The 12,221-nt window shown below is 38.4% G+C and overlaps 1 protein-coding gene across 1 annotated transcript in view; it reads left to right on the top strand.

Moving 5' to 3' along the window:
• The window catches only part of TTC29 (tetratricopeptide repeat domain 29), a 134,020-nt gene extending 124,863 nt beyond the window's left edge, over nt 1-9,157 (top strand). The window contains exon 10 of the mRNA XM_067297115.1: nt 9,107-9,157. Coding sequence (XP_067153216.1) covers nt 9,107-9,144 — 38 coding nt within the window. The 3' untranslated portion in view covers nt 9,145-9,157. The remainder of the gene's footprint in view (nt 1-9,106) is intronic.
• Nucleotides 9,158-12,221: the final 3,064 nt, after the last annotated feature.

Below are 12,221 nucleotides of genomic sequence, written 5' to 3'. Positions count from 1 at the left end.
TCAGATATTTTTAAAAAGACCTGTTTTGAAAGCATTTGGCATAGCTGGCATAACCATGCCGACTTCAGTGAAGCCGCACTGATTGTACCACTTGAGGATCAGGCCCAGACTGGCCAGAGCATTTATTTTTTTAAATTCTGGCTCCTACTTACATGTTTTTAAAAATCTCTGTAGTTCTGTAACTTTCTAAAGTAACTCACAAGTCGTATGCTGACTGCTAATAAAACAGAAAATCCATTTCCATTTTTCAGTGTAATCTTTTTTTCATGTGAACCTGTTTCTCCTCAAAAGAACTGGATGACTGGCCTGAAAACTGGAGTTCTCTACTTATCCATAAAGAGGGAAGAAGACAAGTTGTGGCTTTTTAAGTTGTCCCATCAATGCTTAACATGTCATCTGGAAGAACAAGACCATAAATCCAAAAACTAAGAGGAAGAAACCCAAAAGTCAGTGTTGTTCTGACCAACAGCACTATTTTTCCCAATGCCTGGTGAAGAGAACTAGGCTTGATCTCACTCCATTGGGAAAATCAGCCAAGGAGATCAGCAGAATAAGCAGTGCCTCAATAACAGTTGATTGAGTACTATCAAAAAAACGTTTGGTTTGGCCTTTTAGCAAAAGAGAACGTGAAGACAATGAGGTAGCTTGATGGATATTTATGGGCATCGTGGGAGGAAGCCTGAAGGGTGCTTCTTCAAAAAATTAACAAGGAGGCACTAAATAAAGCCTTTGGGCTGGAGTAGCAAGTTGTGGACAATCCTTCCCTCTTCTTCAGCTGTCCATCAATGCCATTCTGTCTGGGTGGCTTCCACAATTAGCAGCTGCTGCAACACTCTTTCTGAGGGCATGTTCACTAGAATGGAAGTTTCTTGGAAAAATGATTCAAGTATATATTTATTTCTGCCCTTAACTTCATAAGCCTGTTCCAGAATACTGCACACTCACTGAGCTCTCCATACCCATGGTAGGTCTCTGGTGCTGTGAAAATAGTCAGTCCTTCTTTTAGAGAAAAGTAGCAACACTGTGCATCAGTCTTAGAGGAGGACTTTACCTGCTACAGAGGATGGTATTTTCCCCAGAAAACTTCAGTCACAAGAAAATTGATACTCCTTCTATGAAGGACTCTGCCTCTGCTTTGAAAAGAACATTATCTTCCAGATGCTTCCCTCACATCTCCGTAGCCTGAGCGGATTCACTCATGCTTAAGATGTGTTAGAAGATGTAAAGCTAAAGTTTGATAAGGGAGGAAAAAATCTCACTGGCATCCTTGTTTTTGTAGCAGATGCATTGCTGGATTTTCTCTGCTTCACTGGCTTCAGATACCTTTGGCTAAGCTGTTGAAAGACAGTTTCCCAGGCAAAAAAAATAGTTTATAGAGGTCTCAGATGATAAATAGTTTGTGAGCCACCAGGCAGTGTAGTCACTGGAGATGCTGAAATACAGAAGTCTTAACCATGAAAAAAGTACTCTTACGTATAATTACAGAAAAGTACGTAGGCCACTAGAGGCCAGAAAGCAACAAAGCCAAATACCAGAACATAAAGAATAAGATTTGCAGAACAAGAAACTCTCAGTTAACGTTTCGTACAGCACTCGTCAAAACAGAGATGAAAGCAAAGACAACTAAAATCACAGATATTTCTAATCAGAGCAGTCTGTTACTATATTTGAACCTCAGTATGCTAATGCCATATAATTAAGCAAGAGGAAGTGTTTAAGTAATCTGAGCTTTACAGCTTTCCCTCCTTTTAGGGCACCTTAAAGGGACCTGAATTTCAGAGGAGGGGAACTAAGCATTCTTTAACAGCCAGATCCTTTGAAGATACATCGAGCTGCTTATTCAGTAATAAATATCACATGCTACCAGTGATTGAAATACTGAGCTTCTCTGTTTAGTTACGTATTTTGCTCAATGGGTAGAAGATGGTGTGTATAAAATGCATAGTTACAAACTGTCCTTCTATCTGTCTTTTTAATTGTTAGGAAGTTGTTATAAAGGCCCAAACTTAAGGCAGTATCTTCATATGAGTCAAGGGTGAGGCACTAAAGGTTTTATGTGTAGCCATGCGAGAAAGTTCATAGTAAATGCATAAAGTAGGTTCATAAGCAAGAGTATTTAGGAGTGTTACAGCACAAGAGCAGTAGTGATTTGGAGGATAGACAGCAAGAATTTTTCAGTGTATTGACTTGGGCATGAACTGGTGTTAGAATCATTGCTCTGTCTGAAATCTGTGATTTCACATTTATTGTATTTTACTTATTTCTTGAGCATCTGATATACCTTTCTATAAAATGAATGCCATGATGGTAATTCTATAGACAAACTGAGCATGAATATGTTTTCCCTCCTATGATCATTATATTATCTAAAACATCAGTCCACTTACTGCTTCTTTGCCCTTTGTGAAAAGATTAGATTTATTCATACCTCTAAAGATGTGTGCTAAAAATGTCTGCACATCATTAATATATACATTTTTATAAAAGCATATAGGAATGTCTTTAAAAATCCTGGCAAAAGTTCTCCAGGAATATAAAATACCATTTCTGTGAGCCAGATAAGGATTTCTTTGCATAAGAATTGCTAGGTAGCTTTTGGGCTCAGTCTTTAGTGGTGGCTAACTGTCTTCAGCAGAAACAGAAGTAGTAAATGTGTTTTTATGACGCTTGTATGTTTTCTTCTCAACAAATCCTCCGAGTAGCCGAGGGTCAGTTTGGCTTCTACCACATGCTAGAGCAGCCGCCCATTTGCTCAAAAGTAATTCTTGCAGGAAGTTCCTACGGACTTATTCTGTCTTTAGGAGAGTGCAAGTAGGTTCCAGTTATGATCTTTATTCTACATTTGGGTGAGGGTGAAAGAAAATAAACCCTCCTCTGGGCTTTCTGGGACTTCTCCTTCACACTGCGGAAACCTTGATTAACCAGTTGGGCAGGCTTTCAGCCTGCTTGGAGTTGCTGGAAAACTTCGCCATAGACCAAGATAGTTTCAAACAATTGAATCTGAAACATTCTTTCCTTAATTTCTCCCAAATTTCCGTTGCAGTATAACCAGAGACAAAATACTGTGTTCAAACTTTAGAATAATAGTTTGGATTTCATGTAAAATTTAATGACAATAAGCATAAAACTATAAAGTGGCTGTGATTTTATTTAGGTTTCTTCCATGTTTGAAGTGCTCTTCTTGATGGCTGTGTTTTCCAAAGCTGTTTTTTCTGTCTTGCCAAAATCTGTGTAGATTTTTTGTGATTTTTCCCTAATTTCCAGCTACACAAAAGACACAATGTAATATTTTGGTCTTGATAAATTTCTTTTTTCTGTCTGTAGTCAACAATCTGACCCTGACAGAGCTGCTGTTTAAAGTTGATATTCAAGAAACGGTTTGTGCAAAAATGTTGCCATACCATACTGTCATAGACCAGTGTATAATTTTCACAATGAACAAGGCTGAAGAATGTAAGAGCAAGAGAGATGGCCATTGCTGTAGAGGCATCTGACCCATGCTCAGACTATGAGAGAGAGGAACATTAACTCGTCTGAGGACCATGCATGTGAATAAGTAAACCACAGACCTTATTAGGCAGGGAAAAATTTGTTTTCATATTAGGCTTTCTCATCTAAACCAGAAAAAAACTGTCCTTTCCTTACAGTCCTATAGTCTGAGTGGACTTTTTAAAAGCATATAAAATAAATTCTGCTTCTCATTCATAAACTTACCTTATAAAGCCTTTATTCAGAGAAACCTACCTGTTCAATATGCCTGCTGTAGTTCATTTAAGGCTCCCATTTGTACTCATAAAGATTCATTCATTGCTCTGTCTTATATATATGGTAAACTGAAAAGAGAACCAACTCTAGCATTTTTACAGTCTAAATTAAACAACTTTGTCTAATAAAAGAAGCACTGTCTCATTTCTAACTAGGCCTTAAGCCCTAAGGGTCTTGTATCTGTGGATTTATTTATTTATTTTTGCCAAATTGTCCTACAAGAATCTGAAAGCTAAGTGGACCGAGCTGACTAAATTGTCTCTCTTTTCCTGCCTGTTCACAAAGATTAAAGCAAGTGTAGGCACAACTGTGCTGAAGTAAATGCTCGTCAATAAACTTATTCTAAAATGCAACTGGGTAATCTCCCGTCCTTTTCTCAGTCCCACCTTCTAACCTTTCTGATATTGAGAGTTCATCTCTATTACATGTGGCTCTTACAAATGCCTATGATTAATAACTATCATGATTCATTAGCCCATGTTGTTTGTATTGTTTCCCCAATGGGATCATTTGCTGTCTAGGGATAGTCCATGATTACTCTGCCTTGTGGAGCGGTAAGATGCTTTCAATCTAATGTTCTGTCCATGTTTTAGCATAAAATAATATTAAGGTATCTACATAATGGAACTATCTGAAGATCCATTTTATTAAGCAGAGAAAGAAAATGTGTGTATGTGTGTGTGTGTGTGTGTGTGTTTGTATCTGCAAGAGAAACCTAATCAGCAAATCTTTTTCACCAGAAATGTAATTTCGGTGAATGTTCAGCTTAAAGCCAGCTGTTTTGAAGTATGGTCCTTTGGATTTGAGGTTGGAAAAATACACTTTAGCAAATATCTTACATGGTGCAATTAATTTATTTAAATTACAAAAGGCCTATTCAAAATAGGAAAAATAGGAAACAGAAATAGGTTTATTGTATTTATTCCATTTTGCAGTATTATTTTAAATGCAATCTCACTTCAGGTAGAAAGCTGTAGTGCTCTTAAAAGATTACTGCTTTGAGTTACTTCGCATACCTTAACAGAGCATGTAACCTTTTTACATTATATGATCAACTTTTTGACAGTGCGGGGCCAGCATAGCTAATGGAATAATAGCCTGCAGGGTCCAGCTAAATGATATACGAATATAATCAACCTTTGTGATGACTATTCAAAAGTAATCCCTTTAGCTTTCAACTGCAACATATATTTCAACCAGGCAAAGCCATATGAAGAAAATCTCTGCAGACTCCACTGATACAATATGGCCTTCATATCCCCACAGTGTGTTTGCTGCTCACAGTGAGTTTTAAATTTAAGGTAATGGCTACTGTATATTCATGTGAGCATAGAACAATACCTTTGATTTGTTGGAGAAATGTTACATTAGCTACCAAGGGCCCTATTCAGTAAACTTTGACGCAACCCTTATATATGGTTTACTGCTTATTCTAAATGGAATATGCCTGATAAAAATGCTTTGCATGCCCAAATTGTACAAATTCATTAATCTTTATATTCATAAAACTTCCAAGTACAACTGCCTCCATTCCTAGTGAACCACTCAGGCTCCATGGCTGAACATGTGGGCCCAATCTGCTTTTGAAAAAGCGTTACATCAATTTTCATTTATCAAGATACAAAAAATAGGAGAATCTTCTATGAGAGTGGGACGTGCGTATGTTGTTGGCAGTGATGTTATTTGCTGCTGTGTCTTCATTTCTGCCCCACTGCATCATTCTACAGATTATATAACTGAAAACAGCTGCATGACCTTTCAAAATGCAAGTAATTTTTAGATGAGAATACTGGGTTATATCTCATCGGTTGCATTAAGCCAGCATACCCTGGCAAATCAGGGATGGGGGATAAAGAATCCGGTGGGACAGTCTGTCTTTCTTTCTCTCTTTCTGTGACAAAAATGCAATACTAGTTAACAGTGAGCGTGAGTACGTGGAATTCATTGTCTCAGTGAAAACAGATGTGATGAAAATATTGTGTGTTGCCTTATATTACTATATTATTTTGTATGTACAACGTAGTTGGAGTTTACTCATGTTAAGGCCAGCTGCAAATGCATTGTTGTTTTCATATGTGTAGCTTAGTATATGTAAAAACATAGCAGTACTGTCACTGACTTTTATTTGAGGCATTATATTACAATATTTTGTGCACCTTAAGCAAGTTAGTCACAAAATCTGCCCAAACGCAAGTATCTTCTCACCTTAGCACTGTCCCAGGTCAGGCAAGTTTGGGATTTGCCATTTGTGTACTTTTATGTTTATGCTTCTTTTGTGCTTGTTCACCCATGGCAGACTTGCAATTAGTGTCCTGAAATACAGACATGGGAATAAGTGTGTGTGTAAATAAAACTAAAAACATAACATAAGAACAGATGTGCAGAGTCGAACCAAAAATCCACCTGGCCTTTTTCTGAGTGTGGCCCATAGTGGAGAAGCAGGAGAGAGTATGGACTTTTCTCCTATTCATTTCTCCTGTCACTTCTTGAACCCACAGAAACTTGTGGCATCCTCAAAATCCTGCAGCAGGGAGTCCCACAAGGTGATTTAGCAATGCACAAAAAAACCCTCCTGGTGTCTTTTTTCTGAGCCCACCGCCTGCTATTTTCGTTAGATACCACTGCATTCTTTTATTGGAAGACACAGTGAAAAATGGTTTCTGAGTCACCTTCTGCATGCTACTCACATTCTTACTTTTCTTGTCTTCCCCTCAAAATATTGCCTTCCTTTTTTTCTCTTTTTTTAAGAACTTTCACATCCCCGAAACAATAGGCCTGTTCCAGTTCTTCATCAGCTGGTGGATTTCTGTCAGTGCTGTTTTGGTTTAATAAGGGCCAACAGTCCCTGAGCAATGCAAAAGGGATTTGAATACTTTCCCATCCCATGGACATGCAGTCGAAGGAACAGAGGTGTTGCCTGCTTCATTTTCTTTATAATCTTTTGAGAGAACGGTGCCCAGATTTGTGTTCTTATTGAAGTCAGTGATCCAGTGATCGTTTTCGCTTCAGTCTTTGTAGGTGTGGCTTTCACTCTTTTCACTATTTATGCTGTACATTTAAAGGACCCAACAGCTCGGCTTTCTCCTAGGAACATAATGAAATAGTGAGATTTTTTAAAGTGTTCAGCACTCAACAATCTCTACAAAGACACATGTACACTCCGAGAACAGCAGAGATGCCAATTCTAGCTGCACTGAAAATTTGACCAGACAATTTTCATTGTATTTTATCAACAGCAATATTATGTCAGGAACATCCTATTATGATTAATTATAGTTACATACTATTAATACATATTAGTGCTTATCTCTGCATTTACACAACAGATAGAATAGAAAGAAAATGCTTGATGGTATGATTTGATGTGGTATGTATGTATTATCATTATGAATACGAGATGCTTTTATTGTTCCCAACTAGCACAGCCCAAACAAATGCCAAGAAAACATTTATAGCTCACTATTCCATCAGTTACCCTTGACAGTGCCTCTCATTTGCTGGGAGGGTGGAACTCTTAATCAGCCAGTAATAGCTTAGTGTCCAAGTGTGCAGGCAAAAGGCCAAAAGGTGCATGAGAAAAGCAATTTATGTTATAATTCCTCATTTGTTATGTGCACATCTCCACTCTTTTTTGTACGTGTCAATATATGTAAGATACATAGCTGCCAGAGACCTGCTTTTACATGTGTTTCCTTACAAATGCATATGGAACTATACATATGTAGTCACGTTTTGGGCTTAGTCACCCACCTGTCTTGCCCCCCCTTTTTCAATATCCAGGTTCCTTTGGAAACAGCAAAAATGCGATACTGACTTAAAGCTGGGAGAGTGCAATGTGCTCCAGACCCTTTGTGAGCACTTTCAAACTGCATGTGGCTCTCAGCTGCTTCACAATGTTTGAGTTCCTAAGGCAAAGAGAGAAGTCATATATTGTGTAACCATGAGCAGGCTTCCTGGTATTCAGTTAGGCTTTATTAGATTTTTTTAGATGTGGTCTGCTGATGGAGGAATTTCCATTGATGTACTTTAGGCCTGGTTTCAGAAAACATTACTTGGTATATTTTCATTGTTAAATGTAGAGTAAATCTCCAATGTACATGTTGCCCTGATGCAAGCTGAGACTTCACCTGGTAACTTAGGCTAATTCTCAGATACTCTTCATACATTTAGTATAAACAGTCCAGGTTTGGGCATCACACTGCAGAGAGTGACAGATTAGGGAAGATCCAGCCAAAGATGATACGGAGGTCAGAAACCATGGTCTCCTTCCATAGACTGAAGGAACTGCATGTGCTTAGCCTCAAAAAGAGAAGATTAGGGGAAGGAAAGTAGTGTTGCAGAATATAAAGAATTGTTATAAAAGAGAACAGTGTTCCTTTATTCTTCATGTCTAGCAAAGGTAGGACAAGAAAAAAAGTCAGCTTTTTTGCAATTAATGTTTATCTTAAGTGTTTAGGGAAGAAACTGAGCTATAAGATTGTGAAGCACTGGAACAGAGAGATCAGGGAAGTTGTGAAATGTCCTCCTCAAAAGCCTTAGAGAATAGATTTGACAAATGGTTGTCAGGAATGGACTAGATATATGTGCACTCTCTTCATTTAAGGAGGTGAACCAGATCAGTAGTTCCCAAAATAGGAACAATCCCCCAGGGGTGGTGTAGTTGTAACTAGGCAGGGGGAGGTATGCTGCTGGAAAGTCAGCGGGACGAGGGAAAGTGCAGTGGAAGGTGGGTGCTGGGGCAGCAGTGGAGTGAGGAAAGAGCACGGCCGAGCATCACAGACGGTAGGGGCAAGGCAGCACGTGGCTGGCGAAAGCTGTGGAGAAAAGCCATTGCCACCCAGCCATCTGCTGTCCTGGTCATCTCCCAGTCAGAAGAGCCTTCTGAGAGGTGGCAGCTTTGCTTGTTGAACCCCTTCTCCCTGCTCGTGCTTTCTGCACTGCTCGCTTCTTCCCCTGGATAGACTCTTCTCACTGCCGTGCCACCTTTCAGTGCGCTTTTTGCCATCATATCCTCCCAAACGCTTTCCTTCTTGGCTCCCCAGATGCTCCTACCAGGACACGTTCTGCAGAACAGGCCCCTGGTTGAGAACTACTGGGCAGGAGTGCAAGAAATAAAAATACAAGGGTGAGAATCACTCATCTCGCCCATCTCTTGAAGTCCCCGTCAATACTGTATTTCTAAGTTCTGTCACGTAGCTCATCCCTATATTGTCTAAGATTTCCTTCTCTTGTGACTTTCTACTGTATTACATGTTTTTCAAATAAACTTTCTGGGCTTCTTTTCACTAATAATAGGAATGCTGTAAATCTAAAGCATTAACACACTTTCTTGTTATAACAGAACTTAATAAAGAAACAAGCGCCTCAAACCCCCTGTGAACCTCTTCGAAAGACACCAGTTCAGGATCCTTCCAGGTACAGTATTTGCTCTTAATCCGTACACTTTTTACCAGTGCACTGATTGTTTGCAAAATATCACTGGTATCAAAATTTAACCTGATTTTGACAGGAGATTGCACATCATCTTTGTTTTACTTTGTCCAAATAACAATATTTTTCCTGCTTGTGAAATTAACAAATTCACACTTCCTTCCTGTTTTTTAGGGTTTTTTTACTGATTTTAGAATTTAATTGCCTTTGATCATGTAATTGCCTTTAACTGATGGAAATAAGCCTTTGAGAGAGAAACAAATCTATTAACCGGATGCTGAGCCCAAATTTAAAATATATAGATATCAACATGTATATATATATATTACAACATTTACTATTTGTTATTTCCTGTTTTTATTTGTAGAGAATACCTACTTACTTAAAGAAAAAAGGCTGATGAATGTAAAGAATGAGTTCAGGAAGATCCTTGAAGTCATGCAACAAAGTAAGAATTTCAGGAATTTCGGTAGGAATTTTAACTGTCATTTAAATGGGAGCGCATTGTTGCCGTATAAATATCTGACAGCCCTATGTTCTCATATGACTGGTGTGTGGCTCAGTGGGTCAAAATAGCTGGTGTCATTGAAATAGAAAAGGAAAAGTGTAATCTAGAAGAAAAAGTTTCCTGTTTTTGCCACTATTGCTTATTGTCTTCCAATGTGTCAAAACCCTCCTGTTAAGACACTAAGCATCCTTTATGCCCACTGAAGTGAATGGGAATCCAAGGTTCTCGATACTGTGTAAGATCAGGTTCTAAATGTATCTGCAAAATATTCTTTATATCCCATATTGTTGTCCTTTTCAGAAAACTCCAAGCTTGATGCCTTGTACATGGGGCTTTCAGTGATTTTACCATGTGTACTTGACAGCTAGAACTCAACTATAACATGAACAGAATAGATCCAGCCCAGGTAGCACACTAAAGTACAATTTTGATCTAATTTATAGCACAGGTTGGACCTGAAACATAAATAAGTTTGTTTAAGCTCTAGTTGAGCACACTGGTGAAACTATGGAAAGCCTGTACAGTCAAAGCTTTTGAAGTGCCACTGACTGTCTCAAGTGAAACATCAATCTATAGACACTACTGAAACGAGTAGGTTTAACAGTGAAAGTGCATCCAATAGAATACCTGTATGTCACATTTTCAAAACTGTATCCAAAATTGCCCCTTTAGTGAAGCCTGTGTTCATTCACACAATCAGGTAAACCAAAAATCTCCTTAGACTGTTCCTGACAAATAATCTGAAGCCCTGATTCCTATTTTGGAGTCTGTGTGGAGAAGTCTCTCCTGTTTCAAGCTGATGAAATTCTCAGCAGTGGGTTCCCCTCATGACCCTCAGCAGTCTGACTCCTGTGGTCTTCACCACCCTCAGAGGGCCTTTTCCAGCTACTGTCACCCTTGCCCTGAAGAACAGTTAAAGGACAGACAGTGGCAGTTGTCACTTTGCAAAATATATGTCAGAGCAGGATTCAGGACCCTTTGAATTTAATTTAGGAAAATTGATGCTGGCTTTCATATTTCCTATGTTCTTTCAAACTACATAAACAAAGCTTTATGAATCCAAATAATTGACCTCTCCTGTCTATAAAGGAAGGTTTCCAGATTCAGAGTTTGAAGCAGGCTCCATTAGAGCTGTAATCAGTTTTTATTACAGTCTTTGAGCAAGAAATAGCTTTTGCCATAGTAATAACTCAATCCACTGGTTTTCTTCAGGGTTGCAATTTGAGTAACTGGTTGACATGTGACAGTAGGATTTCTGCCTATTAAGACATGGTAAAAATACAGCATTAACATGTTCTCATTATCCCCAATCTCAATGTTCATTTAGAATGTTTTTAAAAGGCTGAAAAGTTGTATAGGAATGTTCCTGTATACAACCATTCACACACATAAGCATATAGATCTCCTTACTGAGTGTTACACCAAGGTAAAAAATTAAAGAAGGCAAAGAAGGGAAACAGGACCATAAATTAAATATAAACATTAACGTTAGCTAGCTTTCCCCTTATATTTCAATGTTATCAATATGAAATACCAAAAGTATTATAAAAACAATACAATGACTTTGCAGTTAACATATGAAAATCACATTAACCTGAAAACTCTTCTAATCTTGATAAGTATAGCAAGACTGCTTGTAAGAGGTTGCTACTTTTAGATATTTGTAATTCCTCTTTTACCAGAAAATTATAAAAAGAAATGGAGTGTTTGAATTTATCCTTTTTAGTTAAAAAAATGCAAAAAAAAACCCAATTCACATTTTAGAAAAGCTGATTATCTTTTTTAAGGGCAAGTTGCTAAATTCTTAATGGTTTTGAACCTCATTTACATTTCTGCAGCAACTGAACATGGCATGTCTTTGTGTCACAAAAGTTATTATACAGTTACGTTAAATACCATCTGTGATGACTATTTTTTGCCCGTCTACACTAGGTACTAAGTGTTAACTTTTGTACGTTTATGAAAAAATGGTCACAAATGCATCCTCTAGAAGATTAGCTCTCCCATACATTTTGACAATATTTTTTTTTAGTCAGAAAGCTTTTAATAAGGGGACTTTTATTATCTTATAATGATGCAGGTGTAAGTCTTGATATTCACATCCAGGAAGTCCCAGTAGAGAGTGATGTTTACTGAGTACCTCCCTGCTGTCCCTGTAACTCTTCGTCTGCCCAGGCACTACCTGCCGGGCAGAAGGCAGCCACAGCTCTGCTCCTCGCAGAGTTTTTAGCAGGAAAACGAAAGCTCTGCTTTCCCATTCAAACTGATGGGGCAAGGTGGTTAGGCAGAGTCTAGTTCCATACGTTATAACTTGGACAGGATCCTGGACCCCTTCCCTACTCTTGGAAACAGGCAGAGCTCCAGCGATAATGGAGAGGCCTCGGTGTAATGTCTCAAGCGATGCAGCTGAAAGCACAAAGCTCACTGTTACTTGGCTGCCATACTGATTCAGTATTTCTTTAGAAGAAAAATCACCACTTACTGAATTACCAGCACTTCTTCCAGCATCAGTTTTCTT

The sequence above is a fragment of the Apteryx mantelli genome, chromosome 5 (assembly GCF_036417845.1).
Source record: "Apteryx mantelli isolate bAptMan1 chromosome 5, bAptMan1.hap1, whole genome shotgun sequence".
NCBI lineage: Eukaryota > Metazoa > Chordata > Aves > Apterygiformes > Apterygidae > Apteryx > Apteryx mantelli.
The sequence above is the reverse complement of the archived record's forward strand: the minus strand, read 5'-3'. Positions and strand labels throughout refer to the sequence as shown.